At 42.8% G+C, this 23136-nt stretch overlaps 2 protein-coding genes across 2 annotated transcripts; both read right to left on the reverse strand.

Moving 5' to 3' along the window:
• Nucleotides 1–321: 321 nt before the first annotated feature.
• On the reverse strand, nt 322–5555 carry LOC129152981 (arrestin domain-containing protein 3-like). Its single transcript, XM_054731451.2, has 6 exons — nt 5294–5555; nt 5156–5216; nt 4695–4842; nt 4515–4608; nt 3055–3314; nt 322–786 (listed from the first exon to the last, which is right to left on the reverse strand). The coding sequence occupies exons 1-6, from the start codon at nt 5553–5555 to the stop codon at nt 559–561; spliced, it is 1053 nt and encodes a 350-aa protein (XP_054587426.2). The 3' UTR covers nt 322–558.
• Nucleotides 5556–11439: 5884 nt separating this feature from the next.
• LOC107393888 (arrestin domain-containing protein 3) lies at nt 11440–15294 on the reverse strand. Its single transcript, XM_015972496.3, has 6 exons — nt 14971–15294; nt 14824–14884; nt 14591–14738; nt 14420–14513; nt 12110–12369; nt 11440–11777 (listed from the first exon to the last, which is right to left on the reverse strand). Exons 1-6 carry the CDS (start codon nt 15227–15229, stop codon nt 11535–11537), a joined length of 1065 nt encoding a protein of 354 aa, XP_015827982.3. The 5' UTR covers nt 15230–15294; the 3' UTR covers nt 11440–11534.
• Between the last annotated feature and the right edge of the window lie 7842 nt (nt 15295–23136).

Consider the following 23136-nt stretch of genomic DNA (forward strand, 5'->3'; position numbering starts at 1 on the left):
TTGAAATTTGCCCCCGAAGTAGCTGCCGGCTTTTGATTCACCATCCTTTTGAAAATACAGCGGTGTATTCCGGGTAATTTTTGACCAAGGCTAGGCTACAAGACACCTCCCGAGCATCCTTGCTCAGCTAGGTAAACGGCTAATAAACGGAGAACACACGCCTCGGTAGAACATGAACATTGGAACACGTCTTGGTGACTTCTGATGACGTATCTCCTAGACAACCGGGGCGGGCCAAGACATCAAGGCGAGGTTCCTCGGCATTGAGAAACACCCACAGGCTAGGAGCAGGGATCAACAGGCAGAAACAGGATCAAAATCAGAGGCTTTAATCGTTGATAATGGTGGAGTTGGATATCTATGGAAGAATGCTGGCGATAATCTGGCATCAGAGCTGTGGCTGGAGAGAGTTTATATCCTGAGGAGTACAGGTAGAGATAATTAGGCAGACACAGGTCAGCATGGAGGAGTGCTTGAATGAGTGAAAAGAGCCATGGAAACCATTGCAGGAAGCTGAAACATGACAATGACAGTCCCCTTCAGTCACATTGCAGTCTTTTAATCACCAGAGGGGAAGGTGGGGTACATTGCAGATGCTTCATAAGAAGGTGGAGGTTCCATAGCTTGTGGTGTGGTGCCCCGTGTTGGTGGAGCTGGATTCCCAAATGCTTCAAATCCACAGTCTGAATAAGAAGGAGGTAAGTGTCTTATATCCAACACTTCAGGTAGAATGATGATGGGGACTTTGATCTCCAGGTTAGAAGTAAATCTGATATCCAGGTATACCTGTGAGGGGAAAACACCTGAATAAGTAAATAAATACCAGACATCTACAGTGGAGAGAATAAGTATTTGAGCAGTGAGGGCATTTCAAAGTGAACTATTGACACAAAATTTGCAGTAGATTTTGCCATCAAGCCAAATATTACATTTGTAGAAAGGAATCAGAACATTAAAATATACAAGTATACAAATCATAAATAAAGTGAAATGACACTGAATAAGTATTTAATACTTTGTAGAAAAGCCTGTGCTGGTGACCAGCTTCTAGATGCCTCTTGCATGGAGAAGCCAGTCGTCTGCACTGCCCTGGAGTGATTCTGGCCCTTTCTTCCACACACCACTCTTTAAATCTTGAAGGTTCCTTAGACTTAAACTTGTTTTATAAACTTAGATCTTCAGTTTTCTCCAAATATTTTTCTATGGGATTTTGGCCAGGTTATTGACTGGACCATTCAAAAAACTTGATTTTCTGTCTTTGAAACCAATTTCATTGTCTAATTGGTTTTGTGGTTGTGTTTTGGGTCTTGCTGAAATGTACACCCTCTTTAAACTTTCAGACATCAGCAGTTTTTAATTCAGAAAGTCCCAGGACAGTTCTCCATTCATCCTGCCTTCAGTAATATGAAGTCTGCCCGTACCCGTTGTTGTAAAGCAACGCCGCACCATGATGCTTCCACCGCCAAAATTAATGGTTGATACTGTGTTCTTGGGATGGTGTACAGTGCCATTTCTTATCCAAACATGGTGTGTAGAGAGATAGCCAAAAAGCTCAATTTTGGTTTCATCTGACCATATGATTCTCCAAATGCTGTTTTGCAAACTTTAACCAAGCCTCAACATGCATTTTGTTCAGCAGTGGAGTCGTGCATGGTGAGTTTGCATAGATGCCATGGCGGTTCTGTGCATTGCTCATAGTTTTCTTTGAAACAACAGTATGTGCTGATGCAAGGTCTTCCTGAAGTTCTGTTGAGTGGTTCTTGGCTCTTGGAGAACTCTCCTGATTATTCTTTAGACTCTTCGACAGGGATCTCATATATGTGTGTGTGTGTGTGTGTGTGTGTGTGTGTGTGTGTGTGTGTGTGTGTGTGTGTGTGTGTGTGTGTGTGTGTGTGTGTGTGTGTGTGTGTGTGTGTGTGTGTGTGTGTGTGTGTGTGTGTGTGTGTGTGTGTGTGTGTGTGTGTGTGTGTGTGTGTGGAATCTTGGGCATATTGGCTGTCTTGGGGGCTTCTCCCTTAATAGGGAATGCCCTCCAATGCTTGGCACCCCAGTTTTTGTGTCCAAGGGTGCCATCTTCAACTACAATCCTCACTATCCCTATGGGTTGGGGTGTGGTTGGGAAGATGGCGCTCACGCCGCTGAGTGGCAGGGCCAGGGTTGCTTGGTTGCTCAATTCTGGCTGTCCCTTGTGGGGCGGGGTGACAGAGGCACAGGAGGTGATTGCCCCATAATTGGACGGTTGCAGGTTCAAGACCCACCCAGTTTGTCGCTGTGTCCTTTGGCAAGACAGTTAACCCCCCTTGTCTGCTAGTGGTGTTTGGAGGGACCAGTGGTGCCAGTGCTTGGCAGCTTTGCCTCTGTCAGTGCGCCCCAAGGCAGCTGTGGCTCCATCATAGCTCATCCCCACCATTCTGGAAATGCACTTAAAACATTTCCATCAAAACACTTTTCCATGATAAGATTACAAATATCTCGGGACAGTTCTTTGCTTTAAACCCATCATGACGTCATTCCTGTGGGCCTCCTGGGTATAGAGAAACCTTTATAAGCCATCAATTAGGATTAAAGCAGATGATATTGGTAGGGGGTGGGGTTTCTCTCTCAGTACGGACAGATTCCAGGTGATCGCCTGGCTTTTTATGCCATTTTGTACCTTGTTATCTTGATGTGTTTAATTTTCCCTGTCCTTTTTTATTTTATTACATACAACTAAATTCATGGATTTAAATGTGCAATTTTTTTGCATGAATTAAATACTTGAGTTTATATTGACATGTGGTGGAAATTTTGTGTCAATAGCCCATTTAGAAAAATTCTTACTGACAAAAAATGTTCATGTGTCAAATACTTATTTTCTCTTCTGCATGATTTATATTATTTATTTTAGCATTAACCTAGTATGAAAACCATATTTCTGTCATGTTGTCACTAGATGGCACTATGTCATCATCATTGCTTTCTGTGAGCCAGATTAATTCTCTGCTTCTGCATTTTTGCTTTATGCCACAGGAAAACACATGTTTTATAAGAAAGTGTTCTATTTGAGAGGTTTACCTGCAGTCTGTACTCCAGTTTGAGGATGGAGCAGTTCAGTATAGACGGAGACAGTCCTGTTGGGATGGGGATGACCTTTGCTACAGTTCTTCTGCCAGAGTTTGAATCAACACCATCAACTTTTGCCTTGTGGATCTGATGTGTCTCAAGTTTCCTCTGTCCTTGGGCGAAGAAGCTCCTCCTCTCATACAGGATCAATTTGGGTTTCACCAAACGACTCGACTGGTTGTTGATCTCAATAGTGACGTTGATGGCCTCACCTACCAGGTGGAGAGACAAAGTCCGAAAGTCGGATCAAAAAGGACAAATAAACCAGTCATGACTGAATGATGGTTTGATTTTCAGGCTTTTCTAACAGAAACTAGGATAAAGGCACTAATTGTTAACAATTGCCAGCTGCCACAACCCTTTGGGCCCTAACGTCCCCCAGTTGGTAGACTTTGAAGCACCAAAATTCAAGTCTCAATCAATAATTGTTTACGCTCTCCAAATACAACTCAATTCAGATGGAAAACAAAGCATTTTTGAGTATTGATAAAGACACACAATATTACTGGAACTATATTTTTGAAGAGCATCGGGCCCTCACGGTGTCTGCTGGAAAAAAACTCTGGCCCTTGAGGACCACTGCTCTACACCAACTGCTGCCCCTCAAGCCACCAGTCTGTGAAACTGGTCAAGTTCACTGGTGACACCACCCTTATTGGTCTCATCTCAGATGGGGATGAGTCTTCATACAGAGAGGAGGTGGCACTTCTGGCGTCCTGGTGCAGTAACAACAGCCTTAACCTGAACATGCAGAAGACAGTGGAGATGATTGAGGACTTCAGGAGAATACCAGCTCCACTGCCCCCATAACCCTGACAGACACTCCTATTCCAATAGTGATCTCCTTCTGCTGCTTTGGGACCACCATCACCCATGGACTCAGGTGGGAGATGTCCATCAGCTCCCTCATCAGGAAGACTTGTGTTTTTGTGACAACTGAGATAATTCTGCATGTCAACCATCATGATGGTCCAGTTGTATACGGCCATCATCGGGTCAATCCTCAGCTCACCTCCCCACCACTGTGTGGTACACAGGGGCCACTGCCATGGACAAGCAAAGCCTGCAATGTGTGGTACGCTCAGCAGAAAAGGTGATCAAATGCAACCTTCCATCAATACACAAAGTGCACAGCGCACCTCCAGGGTCGGATAACAGCTGACCCCTCTCACCCTGGTTATGGACTGTTTGATACTCTACACTCAGGAAGGAGGTTCAGCTCCTTACGAACCAGGACCTCACACCACAAAAACAGCTTCTTCCCCTCTGCTGTAATAACTCCTAAACAACTAATAACCATTTCCACCACATAGATCTGCACCAGTCAGCAAATTTCCTAAGCTTATGATTGATTGTTTATCTTGCTATGTTCCCGATGGTTGAACGTTGCTCTTTCCAGAAAAGGTATTTACCAGGTTTGTATCCAATCTTCTCAATACGAACATCAAATGAAACAGTCCCAGAACCAAAAGAAAATTTTTTATATTTACACCCATGCTGAGGAACCTGAAATTCAAACCACACATTTCAAAATAGTGATTATTTATTCATTAAATTATAGCTCTTGCATAGACATCCTCCCATTAACTCACCATGAGTCTTGGCACGTCCATGTCTGCTCTTGACACAAACGTAAAATGAACTTTTGTTTTTTTCTTCAACTTCATTGACTGTTTAAGCTCCGCTTTCAGCTTGTGAACAACTCTACCGATAGATGAGTAGAAAGACGATGGCATTCTTCTGTAAAGGAAAATGACAAACAATAGTTAGAACATCACAAAACTAAATGAATGAATATGAATATATATATATATTCATATATATATATATATATATATATATATATATATATATATATATATATATATATATATATATATATATATATATATATATATATTCATATATATATATATATATATATATATATATATATATATTCATATATATATATATGTATATATATATATATATATATGTATATATATATATATATATATATATATATATATATATATGTGTGTGTATATATTTAAAAAAAAAGCAAAAGTACACTTCAGGTATCTTGAAGCTGAAAGGAAATAAGTGTTTTCCTTTTCCAATTATGTAACTCCCTGAAAAACAGTTAAAACAGCACATCAGTATTTAAAAGCGAGGGTATTTTGTTAAATTCATACAGAACATCTCTTACCATCTTGCCTGGGCTCTTTCAGAAGCATGTGCTGTTGGATACTGTAATATTTCTCATCAGACCAGTAAACAGGAGTTTGGTTCTCCCCGTAGTATTCAGTCCAGCGAACACTAGCCTTTCCTTTGGCTAAAAACTCAAGTGACATGAATTTTACCTCTTTGTCTGTTTCCAGGACAATCCTTCCCTTAATGGTATCTCCATTTGTAAAAGTATTCCTGTTGTTGATGGCATCGTATTCAAGTTGAAAGGTTTTGATGGTCATCTTCTGTGGAGCAACAAACACAGACTGAGGTAGAAGTTAAATGAGCTTTGCTCACCTGCTCTGGGGCATTTATGAATGCTTCAAAAAGTCATGAGGTAGGATTTTGCGTTTCAGGAAAATAGTGTAAGTTACTTCCAAAAAGAAGCCGCTGATCCACAAACATGACGGGAACCTGTTGAGTGGAAAATATACAAACGCCTTACATTATATTTGAAGATGAGAGTCTCCCGGAACTTGTTCCCTACAGTCCAAAGCATGAGCGTTGCATCCTTGGGGTTAGGGTGACCAGATCCCAACTCGCCAAATATGGGACAGAGACTGAGAGTGTGGGACAATTTGAAATTTTTGTGCAATGAGATAAAGTAAAAAACAAACTCTTTTGTACGATTATTTGAGGGTAACTGATCTAGGTCACTTTGATCAAGTTTCTATAGCTGACCTTCGAAATACAATCTGGCTTAAACGGGCAGGAATTGTTTTGTCTCGTTTCACTCAAGTGCAAACACCCAAGGACTCACTATGTTTTTAGTTAGAATTAAACGTGGCATGCAGTCTTGCCTTACACACATAGTTTCCTGGTTTTCCTACAATAGGATGATGCCGACACTTAAAGGGGTGGCGACTCAGACAGGGGGAGTCTATAACAAATTATGTTGGCTAAAGTCCAGGTTACTTCTTGGAGACAATCCAAAGAGTCCAGAGGCCTTAATTTAAAAACTTTGTGTAGAATCCTTACAAAAACCCTACTTAAGCTCAGGGGGGAATAAAATGCCTTGCAAACTATTTTTCCTACCTATAAAACACAGCTTATGCACGGCTCCTTGTAGTTTCTGCTTTATAAGCAACACCTGTCCTAGAAATGAGCTCAGGTATTTCTGGATCACACCCCGCCTCCTACATAACCACTGTCTACCATAAATAGACAACGCAAACTGTGTTATAAATAGTGTGCATATGAATAAGCCTGATTATTGATGGCATGTCATGGGTAACCATGACAACCGAGATGGAAATCCAAGATCTGGGGTGCGACGTAGTCATGGTAAAAATGTTTTATTCCCTTCTAGCTGCCCCACGCCGCTGCAGCAGCTGTGAGCTCTGGAGCCACAGAGTGATCAGCGGAATAAGTAAACAACATTTAAGGAAGTGATCAGATGGCAATAATCATTGATACTATCGATAAAGCGGCACTATGGTGCACAGGGAGGGATCGCTGTCTTTCCAGAATTAACGGAATCATTTAATGAAAACATTTCATTTAACTCAAAAGGGCTTTAGGCAGGAAATTTTGTTCATATCAAACAAATATGAGCTCAACGCTGAGCAGACATAGGAGGAGGCCAGCATTATACCACCATGTAGGATAAGGATGTAACCCCCCCAAAATAAAGATGTCTGTAAGCACTTTGGGACATCTGGCGACCGAGTCGGACCCCTCCCAGTGGTACATCAGGGTATCCCCAGTGCTCGAGGTCTCCCCTAGCATGCATCTCTTCATGTGGAGAAGCCTCACATGAAAAAATCCAGGTGGAACCATAGCATGTATGGCTGACATCATGTAGCCTCATCACTGACAGAGCTGTGACAGTATGTGAAGTTTCACACAGAAAATCTTAGCAGAGAGATCCGCAGCTTTAGCCTGAGAGAGTCTGGCTGTCATGAGGGAAGAGTCCAGTTCCACTCCCAGGGAGCTGATCGACTGAGCTGAGATGACGGAGCGTTTTTAGGAGAATCCCAGGTTTGACAGGTGCTTCACTGATGTTTTGATTTGGATCTCTGCTCCTTCCTGGACCAAGCCACCAGGAGCAGATTGACCTGATAAAACAAAACCCTTGTGCCTGTTGCATGGGAATAACCAAACACAAGTTGGTTGTAATGATACTGGACTCTACTGAAAGAGAAAAGCTGATCAAAAGCAATCAAACAATTGAACTGGAACAGGTTGGAGATGGGGTGCACTCCTCCCATTTCTTGGGAATCAGTAAAAAACAGGAGTAAAACCCCTGACCCCTCTTCCTCACGAGGGACTCGCAGAATGACCGCTTGGAGAGTAGTTCCTCCAGGCCGGAAAATTGTTCTGGTGAGGAAAAATCTGGTGGTTGTCCGAGGGACCTGTGTATGGCGGGCCTCACCTCTGTTAGTGCAGCTGTAGCTACATAGTAGATCATCACCACTAGCATGTGAATGTGTGTGTGAATGGGAGAATGACTGACTGTGTTGTGAAGTGCCTTGGGAGGTTATAGAACTGTAATGGGCTCAACACACGGGAGGCGACATCGCCTCTCCTCCATTCATTTTCATTGAGACATGCGCGACAAAACGATAATCGTGGGTCTCCCTCCTACTAAGCAAAACGCGAAAAACATGCGTGTGAGATTTTGCGCTCGTGCACGTGTCGTGCACAGGCGACCCAGCGACACGATCCCAGAAAATTGAAATATTTTCAACTTTTCATCGATGTCGCTCAGACGAGGACCAATCAACGGAGGTTTCACTCCCTGACCAAAGAGCGGACAGGATGCTCCGTGCAAACATGGACGAGAAGTTGATACTTGCAGTGACGGATTTCCCAGAACTGTACAATATTTCTGCCAAAGAATATAGAGATATTCACAAAAAGGCCGCGGCATGGGAAATTGTTGGTGCCGGAACTCTAGCAGCACCTTGTGAAACATCATATCTACCGCTTTTTTAACTCTGAACCGTTTAAATAACCTTAATTCCCTCCAACCTGACACACCCAATCAAAAAACCGGAAAATTCGATTTTGCCATGGAACAGAATGCGTCAACGGCTTTGCCGCTGGCCGCTGCCGCGGGTTGCCTCCCGTGTGTCAGGTAATAAAAGCGACAGCGACGAATTTCGCTGATCGCAGTCGTTTGTCGCCTCGTGTGTTTCGAGCCCATAAATGAGGGAGGGTGGGATCAAAAGTGAAGCATGTGACTGTTTTCAATGGAATTGTGTTATTTGTTCATATGGCAAACATAATGTCATTCCTGAGCATGTTCTGAAAGCAGTTGTGTGTGTGTCACCTCTGTGAGGCGCATTGTGTCCAAGAGCCAGGGTCAAGCCCCAGCCGCCGTTGTTCAGGGCTGGTTTACATCACAGGACGTCTGAGCAAGATCAAAGCGCCGCTTCGTGGTGAGATGCATGCATGGAGGTGACATAGATAACGCATGATAGATCAGAGACTCTTCTAAATAGAAGCGGCTGAACCACAGATACGTCTGTAAAGAGATTGTTAGAAACCTGCCTCTTTGAAAGGAGTATAAATACTTTAAACAAGTCAGATGGGAGGCATGGTCTCCATCCCATATTTGTGTTTCCTCCCACAGTCTAAAGATGTTGATGGGTTGTCCAACATTCGAATATTTTTTTGTAGCGGGGACCTTTTAGATACAAACGTGTTTTTGTTGTAAAGCAAGTTCAGTGATATTAGAATGTTTACCTCCTTGCCTATTTCAGCTAAATGGAAGAAAAGGATTCAACACACGCAAAAAGCACTTACAGGCTTGACATGAATGTTTATTTAGGTCAAAGGTAAAGACACATTTAGTCTAATTTAGCTTTGAGGACCAAGGTTTATCAAATACTTCACCTTTCAACCAAGGAAAAACCTGGAATCCAAACAATTTCTCTGTGAGGTATTCAAAAATCACTGATAAGACAACTGATACAAGGGCACATTGAACTCAAACACCCAGCGTTATCGGATGTTGCTTCGTCGTTCTTAATGAGACATGTAAACTCCAACGATCCAGTCCCACATTTAACTTTTATCTACGTTCCAGACCACATTTTAACTTTTAGGTGTTCTGCTTCTTACTGGAATGCTTGCACCTTTTCCAGAAGTTGCAAACAGGAGCAAAAGGCAAAGAATTGTTTGGGCATTCAGACAGCTGTGATCCTAGACAGGTTTGGAAATATCGAGCACCTCTGAGAGGAAAGTGGTCCATCTGTTTGTTGGAATGCTGAAGCACCTGCATCACCTGGATGGACCATCAGTTACATCACCAACAGGCCAAACTACGTGAGGCTGCATAACTGAATGTCTGATGAGGTTCTGTGCAGTACGGGAGATCCGGAGGGTATGGGGTTCGCACCCTTTCTCTTCAGCTGCTACACCTTGGACTTCACCTACAACACCAGCAGATGTCACCTACAGAAGTTCTTAGATGACTCAGCCATTGTTGGCTGTGTGTCTGAGGGGAATGATCTGGAGGTCAGTCATCATGGACTTTGTGGACTGGTGTGAGCGTAACCACTTTCGCTTAAACACCAGTAAAACAAAGGAAATGGCGACTGACTTCCAGAGAAACACTCCTCCTCACTCACCAGTAAACATCCAGGGAGCAGACATTGAGGTGGTGGATACCTTTAAGTACCTGGGTGTTCACCTCAACAGTAAACTGGTCACACAACACAGATGCTCTGTATAAGAAGGGCCAAAGCCACCTCCACCTCCTGAGGAGGCTGAGGTCCTTTCCATCCGCTAAACTCCTTTTACCACTTTGTTGTTGGCTCTGTTATTCATATTGCTGTGGTCTGTTAGGGTGCAGAAAGCTCTGACAAGATATGAAGAGACTGCAAAAGCGTTAAGAAAGCTAGCTTGGTTCGAGGCGGCCCACTGGATTATGTGTATGAAAGAAGGATGCTGGTGAAGCTGACCTCCATCTTGGAAAACCCCTCCCACCCTCTGCATTCCACTGTGGTGGTTACGGACAGCTCTTTTAGTTGCGGACTGAGAAATCCAAGATTGAAACTGGAACTCTACCATAGGTCATTTATCCCTTCTGCAGCAAGAGGGTATAACTCCACAGTTTAACTGGTACTGGCATTATCCTGTTAACTATGCTAACATCAGTGAAATATTCAGTACATGTGCAATACCTGTACATTTGTATGTCTGTGTCCTTTATGCTGTTTCTTTTAGGAAAAGTCTCCATTTTTATTCATTATTTTAATTACAGAAAGTTACAATAATAAGCCAATACCTTTTTGTATTTACCTGTATTATTTTTTTTTCCTATTCTCTAAGTGTGTGTGTGTGTGTGTGTGTGTGTGTGTGTGTGTGTGTGTGTGTGTGTGTGTGTGTGTGTGTGTGTGTGTGTGTGTGTGTGTGTGTGTGTGTGTGTGTGCAGCCTTAATGAGGCCCTCACTGTGGGATTCATGAAATCTATTCTATCTTAATGGGACAGACTATTCACACCAAGAACCGCATAATTTTGCCTCTAGATTACCCTGGGATTTGTAAGGTGTCTGTAAAAATCCACATGACCCAGCTCTTGTATTTCATGGAACCATGGAAGATGAGGACTAGAAAGTCATCGATGGATATCTTTGGTAGACATACCCACCCATGAAAAATATAGTTTTTCCTCAAAATTCAATCCATAAAACATGAAGAAAATAAGTATGGCTTTACTGTTATATGCCATGTTTCTAACTAATGCCCAATGTTTTGATTGTAAAAGTGGGAATAAGGATGCAAAACGACAATTTAGGAACTCTGAGCTCCTTCTATTTTAAATCTTTTATATATTTATAATTTTTTGTTCTTTTGAAGCACCTCATGATTTTTTTCTTGACAGACATAAGTTTTCTTTCTTCACTTTCTTTAGAACACCCACAATATAAAGTCTGGAGTCAATGTTTATTAAAAAAAAATTATATATCAGGTTGCACACTTGTATCACCTCCATACATTTGTAAAGGAGAAATACCGTAAAAGAAAAGGATAAAATAAAGTAAAAGTAATTTTTTAAAGTTTTTTTTAAACATGGATAACTCACTTCTCCATCCAAAACAACCATAAATGTATAGGCCCGCAATAGAAATATGCATTTATTGGCCACATTTAAGGATTTTTGTATTTGTAATAAATAACTAAGTTTTAATGACCATGCATGCAGAGGAATATGATCCCAGAAAGGATTATTTACACCAGGAGTGTAATTCGGCCATGACAGTCCCCTTCACTCACATTGCAGTCTTATAATCAACAGAGGGGAAGGCGGGGTACATTGCAGATGTTTCATAAGAAGGTGGAGGTTCCGTAGCTTGTGGTGTGGTGCCCCGTGTTGGTGGAGCTGGATTCCCAAATGCTTCAAATCCAAAGTCTGAATAAGAAGGAGGTAAGTGTCTCATATCCAACACTTCAGGAAGGATGATGATGGGGGCTTTGATCCCTGGGTTAGAAGAAAATTTGATATCCAGGTATACCTGTGGGAGAAAAGCACATATGAGTAAATAAATACCAGTCACCCTGATTCCTATCATTGCATTTTAGCATTAACCTGGTGTTAAAAGTGTATTTACATCATTCTGTCACTAGATGTCACCGTGCCATCACCATTGCTTTCTGTGAGCTAGACTGTTATTCGTTGTTCATGATTTAATCTGTTGACAAGATGATGCATCTTTTTGAAAAGGTACACTATTTTCCTGTAACACTGGCCTTTAAAGATTTGTTAATAAAGTTTTCTAACTGCCTCAGCATTTTGGCTTCATGCAATGTACAATTTACATAAAAACACTCTATTGGAGAAGTTTACCTGCAGTCTGTACTCCAGTTTGATGATGGAACAGTTCATTATAGATGGAGACAGTTCTGTTGGGATGGGGATGACCTTTGCAACTGTTCTTTTGCCAGAGTTTGGATCAACACCATCAGCTTTTGCCTTGAGAACCTGACGCGTTTCAAGTTTCCTCCGTCCTTGGGCGAAGAAGCTCTTCTTCTCATACAGGATAAATTTGGGTTTCACCAAACGACTCGACTGGTTGTTGATCTCAGTAGTGACGGTGATGGCCTCACCTAGCAGGGGGACAAATAACAGTCATGACTGACTAATGTTTGGAGTTTTTGTTTAATTTTTAGATTATTTTGTTTTTGGTTTATTGTCTCCATGGTTGTTTTTGGCAGATGTGTAAATAAATCTACCCATTATAATTATCCATGTTAGCATGTCCTCGGACACAGTGTTGTGCTCACCTTCACTTCTACAGACAAAGGGTTCACCAATTCAATTGGTTTTGGCCTTTTAGCCTCAATCCTGCAAACTTCAAAATAGCTTTTGATGACCTTCATGGACAGAAGTGGCTTATTTGCTTTTATTTTTATTACAAAGCTCCTTTCACCTCACAGTTTAGATGCTCTGCTCTGTAGTGGTGGTAAAACACGTCTGCAATGCTTTCCTCAGAAGCAATTGACCCTAGTACATGTTGGACATTCTTACAGCAATCAAACCTTGAAGGTTTAAATGCACACTCACACACACACACGTGCGCGCACGCACACACACACACAGCCTGAAGCGCAGAATAAGGAATGCAGAATATCAGCAGGGGGACAGATTGAGACAGAATTTCATGTGTCTGTGACAGTGTGTGTCCTGTCACTGTGACCCGATTGATCATGCACACTGGCTGCTTGAGTAAGGAAGATCTCTGTTTGGCTGACTGGTTAGCTTGCGTGACTTTCACCCGGGAGTCTGGGGATTGAATCCTGATCAGAAAATTGTTTTTATATCCGCACACAGATCTCTCGGAATAATTCGCAACATTGACGGCTTCAGCAACTTTGTGCCACTCCGTGGATTTTCTCTTATTTGTTTTGCAAAAGCACTTCCTTTCATTTCTCCACCTCACCCACAAGTACCTCAATTTCTGCTTCTGTGAAATTGTGCTTCCTTGATCTGCCTTGATCTACGGTCGGCATGTCATTGGCTTAGTGCTGCAACAGCCGGCTTATGTATATGTATGAGATCCACAAGGCACTTTGCATTGACTATTTATGGCAGTAAGTGGGCGTGGTGAGGGCGGGATGTGACTAAAATGCAGCTGAGAAACATTCTCGTTAGTCTCCGATTTATGAAGCAGAGATTGCGTGCAGCTGTGCGTACTCCATGTTTGATAGATCACAAACCTGCTTGGCGTGAGTACATTTTTTTCGCTGAGCTTAAGTGCGGTTTTAGTAAGGATTCTATGCAATGTTTGATAAATGAGACCCCTGAACTGTAAACACTTTCCTCCAGTCGCTCTGTGTAGCTAGCAGGGAATTTAATCTCCACAGTTGTGAAGAAGTGATATGTTTCTAGACTTTAAATGATTCTTATAATCAAAAATAACGTAGAAGTAATGGCTCACAAAAATAACTAATAGTTCCAGGAAATTTTTGTCTCAATAGTACCAAAGGTAATATTTTAGATTGTGCATTTTGTTGCTCTGGAAGGTGTAAAATCCCATGATACATGCCCTTTATGGGCCATTCCCACCTGGTCGGCCCAGCCCAGCCCAGCCTGCTTTTTTTCAGGGTGCAACAAGACTGTTTTTCAGCCCTCTTTCTGAGGTGGTCTGCTTCAGGCTGACCAGGGCCAACACACCCACTGCTGACTGATAAACTGGCTTATCAGTCTGCAAATTCACATTAGAGAAAGCCTCTGATTGGTGGGTAGAATCAGCCCACATTAATTAATTACCATTCATTATCATGCTGATTACCTAGAAGCTGAAAATGTCTCTGACTGCATTCCTTGCGTACCTAAGCAAGGATGTGTGGAATCAACCGGGCCAGGCTGGAGCCAACTGGAGCTATCCAGGCAGGGCCGACCAGGTACGGATGGGAATGGCCCATTTTTTAATCTAAAAAAAATTATTCTCCAGTCTTCATTAATTAAAATCATTGCTACTAGTTGGTGTGTCCAATGGACGTAAGGTGCCTTCATGAATAATGGCAAAAATATGCAGTTCTACCTATGCCTGCCTTTGATGACGAGAGTTGTAGGTCCAGTTTCAGAACAACAGCAGTTTTAAAGTCACAATGTCCACAGATCTGCATTCCTCCAAACACATTATAAGATATTTACCAGGTTTGTATCCAGTCTTGTCAATACAGACATCAAATGAAACAGTCCCTGAACCAAAAGCAAGGCGTTTATCTTTACACCCATGCTGAGGAACCTGAAATGCAAACCACATATCACAAAACAGATTCATTCAGTCAATTATGGAACTACAGCTCTCTTCATTTGTCTCACCATGAGTCTTGGCACGTCCATGTCTGCTCTTGACACAAATTTAAAATGAACTTTAGTTTTTTTCTTCAACTTCATTGACTGTTTAAGCTCTGCTTTCAGCTTGTGAACGACTCTACCGATAGTTGAGTAGAAAGACGATGGCATTCTTCTGTAAAGGAAAATGACAAACAATAGTTAGAACCTCAGAAAACTAAAGGAATGAATAAATATATAAAACAAAGATGCAAAAGTACTCTTCAGGTATCTTGAAGCTGAAAGGAAATAAGTGTTTTCCTTTTCCAATAATTTCACTTCCTGAAAAAAATAAAGTTGAAACAGCACATCAATATTTAATAGGCAGGGTATTTTATTTTATTCAATTCATACAGAACATCTCTTACCGTCTTGCCTGGACTCTCTCAGAATGTGCTGTTGGATACTGTAATATTTCTCATCAGACCAGTAAACATGAGATTGGTTGTCCCCGTAATATTCAGTCCAGCAAACACTAGCCTTTCCTTTGGCTAAAAACTCAAGTGATTGGATTTTCATCTCTTTGTCTGTTTCCAGGACAATCCTTCCATTAATGGTATCTCCATTTGTAAAAGTATTCCTGCTGTTGATGGCATCGTATTCAAGTTGAAAGGTTTTGATGGTCATCTTCTGTGGAGTAACAAACACAGACAGAGGTAGAAGTTACAGTAAATAAGCTTTGCTCACCTGCTCTGGAGAGTGTATACGAGCAGAAGCTTGCAGATCCTGAACAACCTGTTTTCCTCGCTTTAGTCATGATGAGAAAAGTGACGAAATAGGTGCTTCCTAGCTTGCAGTTCAGTTTTGGTCAAGAACAACACAGATTTATTTATTTGCTCATGAACCTCACGGGCAAAATATTGTTCTGTCACATTAGTCACCTACTGTCAGATTTTCCATTTGTTTTTGTAAATATTTCCAGCAGGTATTACTGTACATATAAGGTGTAATGTTTCAAAAGTCCTGAGGGAGAATTTTGTATTTCAGTAAATCGGTGTCAGTGACCTCCAAAAAGAAGCTGCTGGACTGGAACCTGTTGAGTGGAAATTTCATCCTGTCCAAAGACATGTTTGTTAAATCAGTAAGAATCCTAAATTGTTATAAATTAACCCATATTAGTTGCAACGGTTCCCAGATATTTTCAGTTCAGCTTCTATAAGTAGCAAGAATAGCATATTTTTAGTCATCTTTGAAATCTATATTATACTTAAATTTTTTGTTGTTTGTTTTTGTGAAGCACCTCATGGTTTTTATCTTGAGAGGCGTTATATAAAAGATTGTTTTCTTTCTTTCAATGAAGGCTGTGAGCTTTAATATCGATGACTGGACTCAAGCATTGTTAAAAGCAAGGCCATAAATCAAACAAAGCTTCAACTTCCAATAAACTCCATTAATAATAATAATAATAATAATAATAGATTAGATGTATGCAGCACTTTCCTAGACACTCAAAGCCCTTTCCATTGTTCACTCAATGCCAGTGATGGTAAGCTACTGTGTAGCCACAGCTGACAGAGGCAAGGCTGCCATTTGCGCCATCGGCCCGTCCGACCACCACCAACACAGGCAAATAAGGTGGCACGTCTTGCCCAAGGACACAGTGGCAGAGTACCCTGGTGGGAGATGGAATTGATCCTACAATCCTCTGATAGGCACCTCGCTTTACCTCCACAGCTACTGCTGCCATATTTGTCATTATTATTTTAAGCTTTTGCAACAAAGACATCATAGTAAAGTGAACTATTTTACAAATGCAATTGATTTTTGGAGATTATTTCAAGACCCCAAATTCTATGGTTAATGATGTACAATTCATTCCAAGGACAGGTTTGGTAATATTACTCACCTTTTGCTGTTATCAGAGAATGTTTGGAATGACCCAACTGCTGAAAAAGAACAGATTTCTTGCAGGAGGGAAAAAATCTGTACAAATTTAAATAAACCATGTATGAAAGGGGATGATAGGTCAAATTATCTGAGCTCGATTATGTTGAAGATGATGGTGGTGGTTCAGACACTGGTTTTGTAGTTGGGGGTGCAGTTCATGGGGCACACCTGCTGGTGAGTCATCGAGACACAGAATGGAGGAAGAGAACAGCAGCAGGCACCTGTGGTGATGAGCTGTGGCCTCCAGGTATGTTTATTTTCCAACACTGGACTGCAGGCTTAACCCTCTGGAGGCAAGCGTTGCAGATTTGCAACTTTAAAACCTACTTACCTGGTTACTCCACGTACGTATTTCATGAGCATTTTTTAACTCAGAAGTACCCCTGAAGGACTTAGTTGTTCACCCTTTTATCAAAACTTATTTTGAGCCTGAGAGGGTTAAAGCTTGGTGAATCACTGGTGGGCTGGAGATTTTCTAGGAGCATAAAGAGTTAACTAATAACACCCAAGAATTAGATCATTTAAAGGTTACCAGCACAAACGTGACACTCAGGCAGGGCAATCCTCTGTTAGTTTCTTTATGCTGCAGTCATAATGAGGAGATGGGAAGCAGCTGTGAGAGGCAGTGGGGAGAAGAAACAAAAGAAGGGAAAAACTAACCACAGCACCATTCCAGTCACATGGCAGTTCTAGAGATTATTTAGAGCATGGTGTGACTGTTTTGCCTAATCAAGCCAGATATAGATAAAAGCGCTTCCTAGTGTGGTGATTTCTAAGTGTTTGCTCTAGATGGAACAGAACACACACCATTTAAATAGTTTTCTTTTGTTGCATCAGTGCTTTAAAGATTTTTCCCAAGTCCTGCGGATCATAGATACTATTTGGGCAAATGTTAGACTTTTGTGTTTGTTTGATTGTCTGTAGGGTTTCACCTTTTAACTCTTCCACAGAGGCCATGTTGGTTCATCTCATATTTGAATTATGATCGTGACCTCTGACCTTAACTTTGATTTGATGCCTGCATTGCTTTTTCAACAGACTGCAGCGTGTTCTAAGGTAATTTTATTAAAAGGCTTTCTGAGAACCACTGTTCTAACAGAGTGCAGAGATTTTTAGGGAATCACCATAGCTCGGTTGTCATGCTTTCACCGCTTTTATTTTCAAAGAATCTGTGGGTAGTGTACATACTTGTGAGAAAGAATTAAACAAGCTTAAATCATTTCAATAACGCTACACATAAGTAAAGATGGAGAAGGAACATCATAAAATGCTGGTGAAGGTTGCCAGTCAGTTGCCCCCCCTATCTCCTGTGATGAACCATACAGTTTTATTGAAAATTATTTTTAATTAGTTGCTATAGAAGCCATATAAACTGGGTTATAGATGCATGTACTGTCTTCACATAAAAATATAAAATAATGATTGTAAAATGTATTCTACTGAACATAATAGATCATCATTGAAAGCATAAACAGCTACATATTTTCTTCAAGGTAAGCTGGAGCAGAATTCTAGCTTTCAATAAACACTTTAAAATAGATACTACAACTCGAGTTTAGGGCTTCTTGTAGGGCTTAAAGTTATTAAATATGCTTTTATTAGAGCAGTGTGTTGCATTACTACATCAAATGTATTGCTATAATATATTATAGTAATGTATGTGGTCTAAATGTGTTCTACAGTGTGTTAGGACTGTCGTGTTCCTGTAATGTAGAACAGTCACGGGTGTTTGTCTTCCTACAAATGCTCGGAAAATATATAAATAGGCTACTTTGTGGAGGAATTAGGACATAATATATAATATAATTTATAATATTATTGAATAATTACCACAAATCGCATGGGGAAAATGTGATTATATTAAATGTTTGTGATTTGTCCCACCATATACCGTTCAAACTGACTTACGGCGCTGGGATGTTTGGAACTGAGAGCTCCATGAACCACGTGGCCGCGAGTCGGCAAGTTCAAAGAGTGTCATAACTTGACATAAATGATTCTTCCTTCCATTTTTGTCTTAACCAAAGAAATTCCAGTAATTGAGCAAAAACTTTTATTTTTTTACATCACATTTTATAAAATAACAGGACACAAAGTGTCAGTACATTTAAAAAATACTTAAAATAATAAAAGGGGCCCAGAGAGCTGCGGAGTGAGTGGAACATTGGGTTGTGAAGGAAGAACAGTTCTCAACAGTGTGATATGAGGGTGTAGAAGATAAAGCCAGTGCAGGTCCATCATGTTCACCAGCTTCACACCGCTGACCACCCCCATGTCATTGCCGCCACAGTGGATGAGAAGGACATCAGGAGCTGCTCTTCCATGTATGGAGTTGAAAAAGAAGGGGTGAAGGTCTTTCCCCCTCAGTCTGCCCCAACCGAACCAGGAGACACAGACGTCAGGGAGGCCAAGGTTGTCTCAGAGGGTCTCTGCAGCTCTCTGGGCACCACGCCTCACGTAGCTGTCTCCAATGATCCAAATGGCTATGGAGAAAAAAATAACAGGTTTGGCCTAGCTGTTTAAAGTACAAAACCATACATGAAGTGGTCAAGACAGGTACTTGGAACTTTCAAGCTGCGTTGTGTAGCCGATGTTGAAGACACACAGGCTGCCATGGTGACCTTTTAACAGATCTCAGAAAAAAATGTAATAAAAGAATGAAACTTAAAAACTCCCAGACCTCATTTCATGATTGCTAATCAGCTATGGCTTATTTATTGTTTGGAACACAGTGAGTTACACAAATTCTAATATATTTTTATTTCTATTACACATACATACTTTTTAACTGTTATTTTCACATGACTGTTATCAGGCTGTCTTGTTCTGGTTCTCATGATAATAATTCTGTTTCTTCCAGTAAGTTATCTTGTGCTTACATCATCTGTATAATGTCTCTTTACTTTTGGTGAATTGTACTGAGTCCAGAATGAAGGCTAGTTGGCTGTACAAGATACAAACAAGTATTACGTTTTGGAAATATATGAAATGTATTTAGCCTGCTAATTTATCTCAAATACTAATAACTACCGTATTTTCCAGACTATAAATCACACTTTTTTCATAGTCTGGCCGGTCCTGCTACTCCTGAGCGACTACACCGCGCCACGGGCCGACTCTGACCCAAGAATGAGTTCCCCTGTCCCGCTGGGAGGGTTTCAAACACCGCCTTCCTCTGCTGGAGACCGTGGCATGCTGCTGCGGCGCATTATCCAGTTATTGTTACTGGTACTTGTCTTGCAATGTGAAACGCTTGGTCTCAGATTTTGTAAGAAAAATAATAAAATTTCCCCCCAAAATACGACTTATGTATGTTTTTTTTCTTCTTCATTATACATTTAATGGCTGGTGCGACTCAGGAGCGACTTATAGTCCATAAAATACTGTACGTTAAAAATAGTGAAAACTTGCTCAAAGCAAAATATATTTTCACTACAGAAATAACTTATAAACTTACTGATTTAATATTTTTTTATTCACAGAAAGGTACTTTTGATGAAAAAGCGCTGCAAACCTCCACCTGAACTCCATGCGGTTGATGGGTGTTCCACAGAGTTAGCTCCGGTTGTAGCTAGGTGGCTACATCTGTTAGCTTGGCTCCCACCTCCCATCGACATAATATATGCGTTAGCTTTGGGTTAGCCAGGGTTAGCTTCAGGTTAGCTTGTAGCTAGTTAGACCGGGTGTCTTCAATTGATCCCAGCCTTACAGCCCCACCTTCAGCTCCATCTCTCTTCCCTTTTTTGGAATTGTCTGGGCTTGACGGAACCTTTGACACGGTCAAAATGGCGGTGGTGGCCACCTCCCATTTGGCCTCAAAAACGTGATATTGGAGCCTATGGAAATGAATTGTCCAGTATGTATATGTCGATGGTCATAACTCTCTCTTTCTACAGCTCTGACAGAACCCTGCCCCCCTCTCCCAATGATTGGACAGGAATTTGAGAAACGTGATTGGTAGCTAAGACTCGTGCTCTCATTGATTCCACCCAAGTTCCTCCCACCGAAGCTAGAATTGAGACAAAATGATTTGTAACACTGTAGATTTGAGGTTTGTACCCGTAGAATGAAATGTGTGTTTTGAGAGTTTTGATTTCAAACTTGTACATTGATTTTTTTTTTATTTTGGAAGTCTGCTAGGTAAAAACCAAAAGTTTCATGTTTCTGAATGAATTTTTGATGTTACAAAATGAGTAGTAAATGTACAAAATAAAAGTTTGATTTTACAAAATAAAAAATACATGTACAAAAGGATCTTTCATGGCGGTTAAAACGAAGAGTCGGAGTACCCGGCCCGGAGGGTTACCGGTGTCCCACCCTGGAGCCAGGCCTGGGGTTGGAGCCCGTGAGCGAGCGCCTGGTGGCCGGGCTTTCGCCCATGGGGCCCGGCCGGGCCCAGCCCGAACCGGATACATGGGCTTGTCCAACTGTGGACCCACCACCCGCAGGAGGAACATGAAGGGTCCGGTGCAATGCGAATCGGGTGGCAGACCAAGGCGGGAGCCTTGGCGGTCCAATCCCCGGACAAGAAAACTAGTTTTTGGGACATGGAATGTCACCTCGCTGGCGGGGAAGGAGCCGGAGCTTGTGGCAGAGGTTGAGCGGTACCGGCTAGATATAGTCGGACTCACCTCGGCACATTGCATTGGCTCTGGAACCCGAGACCTGGAGAGGGGTTGGACACTCTACTTTGCTGGAGTTGCTCCGGGTGAGAGGCGGAGGGCTGGGGTTGGCTTTTTGTTAGCCCCGAGACTCTCTGCCTGTGTGTTGGGGTTTACCCCGGGGGACAAGAGGGTAGCTTCCTTGCGCCTTCGGGTCGGGGAACGGGTCCTGACTGTTGTTTGTGCTTATGGGCCAAATATCAGTTCAGAGTACCCACCCTTTTTGGAGTCCCTGGGACGAGTGCTAGATAGTGCTCCATCAGGGGACTCCATTGTCCTGCTGGGGGACTTCAATGCTCACGTGGGCAATGACAGCTTGACCTGGAGGGGTGTGATTGGGAGGAACGGCCCACCTAATCTGAACTCGAGCGGTGTTTTGTTATTGGACTTCTGTGCAAGCCGCAGTTTGGCCATAACGAACACCATGTTCGAACATAAGGATGCCCACCGGTACACTTGGTACCAGGGACGCCTAGGTCACAGGTCGATGATAGATTTTGTAGTCGTATCATCTGCCCTGCGGCCATATGTTTTGGACACCCGAGTGAAGAGAGGGGCGGAGCTGTCAACTGATCACCACCTGGTGGTGAGTTGGATCAGATGGCAAGGGAACATGCCGCGTAGACCTGGCAGACCCAAACGCATAGTGAGGGTCTGCTGGGAACGCCTGGCAGAAGAACCTGTCAAGACGGTCTTCAACTCCCACCTCCGGCAGAGCTTTGACCACGTCCCGAGAGCAGTGGGGGACATTGAGTCCGAGTGGGCCTTGTTCCACTCTGCTATTGTCGAGGCGGCTGTTGCTAGCTGTGGTCGTAAGGTGGCCGGTGCCAGTCGTGGTGGCAACCCCCGTACCCGCTGGTGGACACCAAGAGGTTCGGGGAGCCGTCAGGCTGAAGAAGGAGGCCTCAGGCCGTGGCTGGTCTGTGGGTCTCCGGAGGCAGCAGACAGGTACCAGATAGCCAAGCGGAGTGCAGCAGTGGCAGTTGCCGAGGCAAAATCTCGGGCGTGGGAGGAGTTTGGTGAGGCCATGGAGAAAGACTATCGATCGGCTCCAAAGAGGTTCTGGCAAACTGTCCGGCGCCTCAGGAGAGGAAGGCAGCAACTCACTCACACTGTTTACAGTGGGGATGGGGAGCTGCTGACGTCAACTGAGGCTATAGTCGGACGGTGGAAGGAATACTTTGAGGAGCTCCTCAATCCCACCAATGCGCATTCCGAGGAGGAACCAGAGCTGGGAGGCCTGGGGATGGACTGTCCGATCTCGGGGGCAGAAGTTGCTGAGGTAGTCAAACAACTACACAGCGGCGGAGCCCCATGGGCGGATGAGGTTAGTCCTGGGTATCTCAAGGCTATGGATGTTGTAGGGCTGGCATGGTTGACACGTCTCTACAACATTGCGTGGTCATCGGGGGCAGTTCCTAGGGAGTGGCAGACCGGGGTGGTGGTCCCCATCTTTAAGAAGGGTGACCTGAGGGTGTGTTCCAACTATAGGGGGATCACACTCCTCAGCCTCCCTGGAAAGGTCTACTCCAAGGTACTGGAGAGGAGGGTCCGATCGATAGTTGAATCTCAGATAGAGGAGGAGCAATGTGGTTTTCGTCCTGGCCGTGGAACTGTGGACCAGCTCTATACCCTTGCAAGGGTGATGGAGGGGGCATGGGAGTTTGCCCAACCAATCCACATGTGCTTTGTGGATTTGGAGAAGGCTTATGACCGTGCCCCCAGGGGCACCCTGTGGGGGATGCTCCAGGAGTATGGGGTGGGTGGCTTTCTGTTAAGGGCCATTCAGTCCCTTTACCAGAGGAGCGTGAGTTTGGTCCGCATAGCCGGTAGTAAGTCGGACCTGTTCCCAGTGAGGGTTGGACTCCGCCAGGGCTGCCCTTTGTCACCGGTTCTGTTCATCACTTTTATGGACAGAATTTCTAGACGCAGCCGTGGTGTGGAGTGTGTCGAGTTTGGTGGCAGGAGAATCTCGTCTCTGCTTTT

Source organism: Nothobranchius furzeri, chromosome 17 (assembly GCF_043380555.1).
Source record: "Nothobranchius furzeri strain GRZ-AD chromosome 17, NfurGRZ-RIMD1, whole genome shotgun sequence".
In the NCBI taxonomy this organism is placed as follows: domain Eukaryota; kingdom Metazoa; phylum Chordata; class Actinopteri; order Cyprinodontiformes; family Nothobranchiidae; genus Nothobranchius; species Nothobranchius furzeri.

What these genes read in the sequence shown, in the direction of transcription:
- LOC129152981 (XM_054731451.2), bottom strand. Translation starts at nt 5,555, where the DNA reads ATGACCATCAAAACCTTTCAACTTGAATACGATGCCATCAACAACAGG. An exon ending in AGCTTCAAGATACCTGAAGT is followed by an intron (nt 4,843 to 5,155) that starts GTACTTTTGCTT and finishes TTTCCTTTACAG; the next exon opens with AAGAATGCCATCGTCTTTCT. An exon ending in GAAGATTGGATACAAACCTG is followed by an intron (nt 3,315 to 4,514) that starts GTAAATACCTTT and finishes TCCACCTGGTAG; the next exon opens with GTGAGGCCATCAACGTCACT.
- LOC107393888 (XM_015972496.3), bottom strand. Translation starts at nt 15,229, where the DNA reads ATGACCATCAAAACCTTTCAACTTGAATACGATGCCATCAACAGCAGG. An exon ending in AGCTTCAAGATACCTGAAGA is followed by an intron (nt 14,739 to 14,823) that starts GTACTTTTGCAT and finishes TTTCCTTTACAG; the next exon opens with AAGAATGCCATCGTCTTTCT. An exon ending in AACTGGAGTACAGACTGCAG is followed by an intron (nt 11,778 to 12,109) that starts GTAAACTTCTCC and finishes TTTCTCCCACAG; the next exon opens with GTATACCTGGATATCAAATT.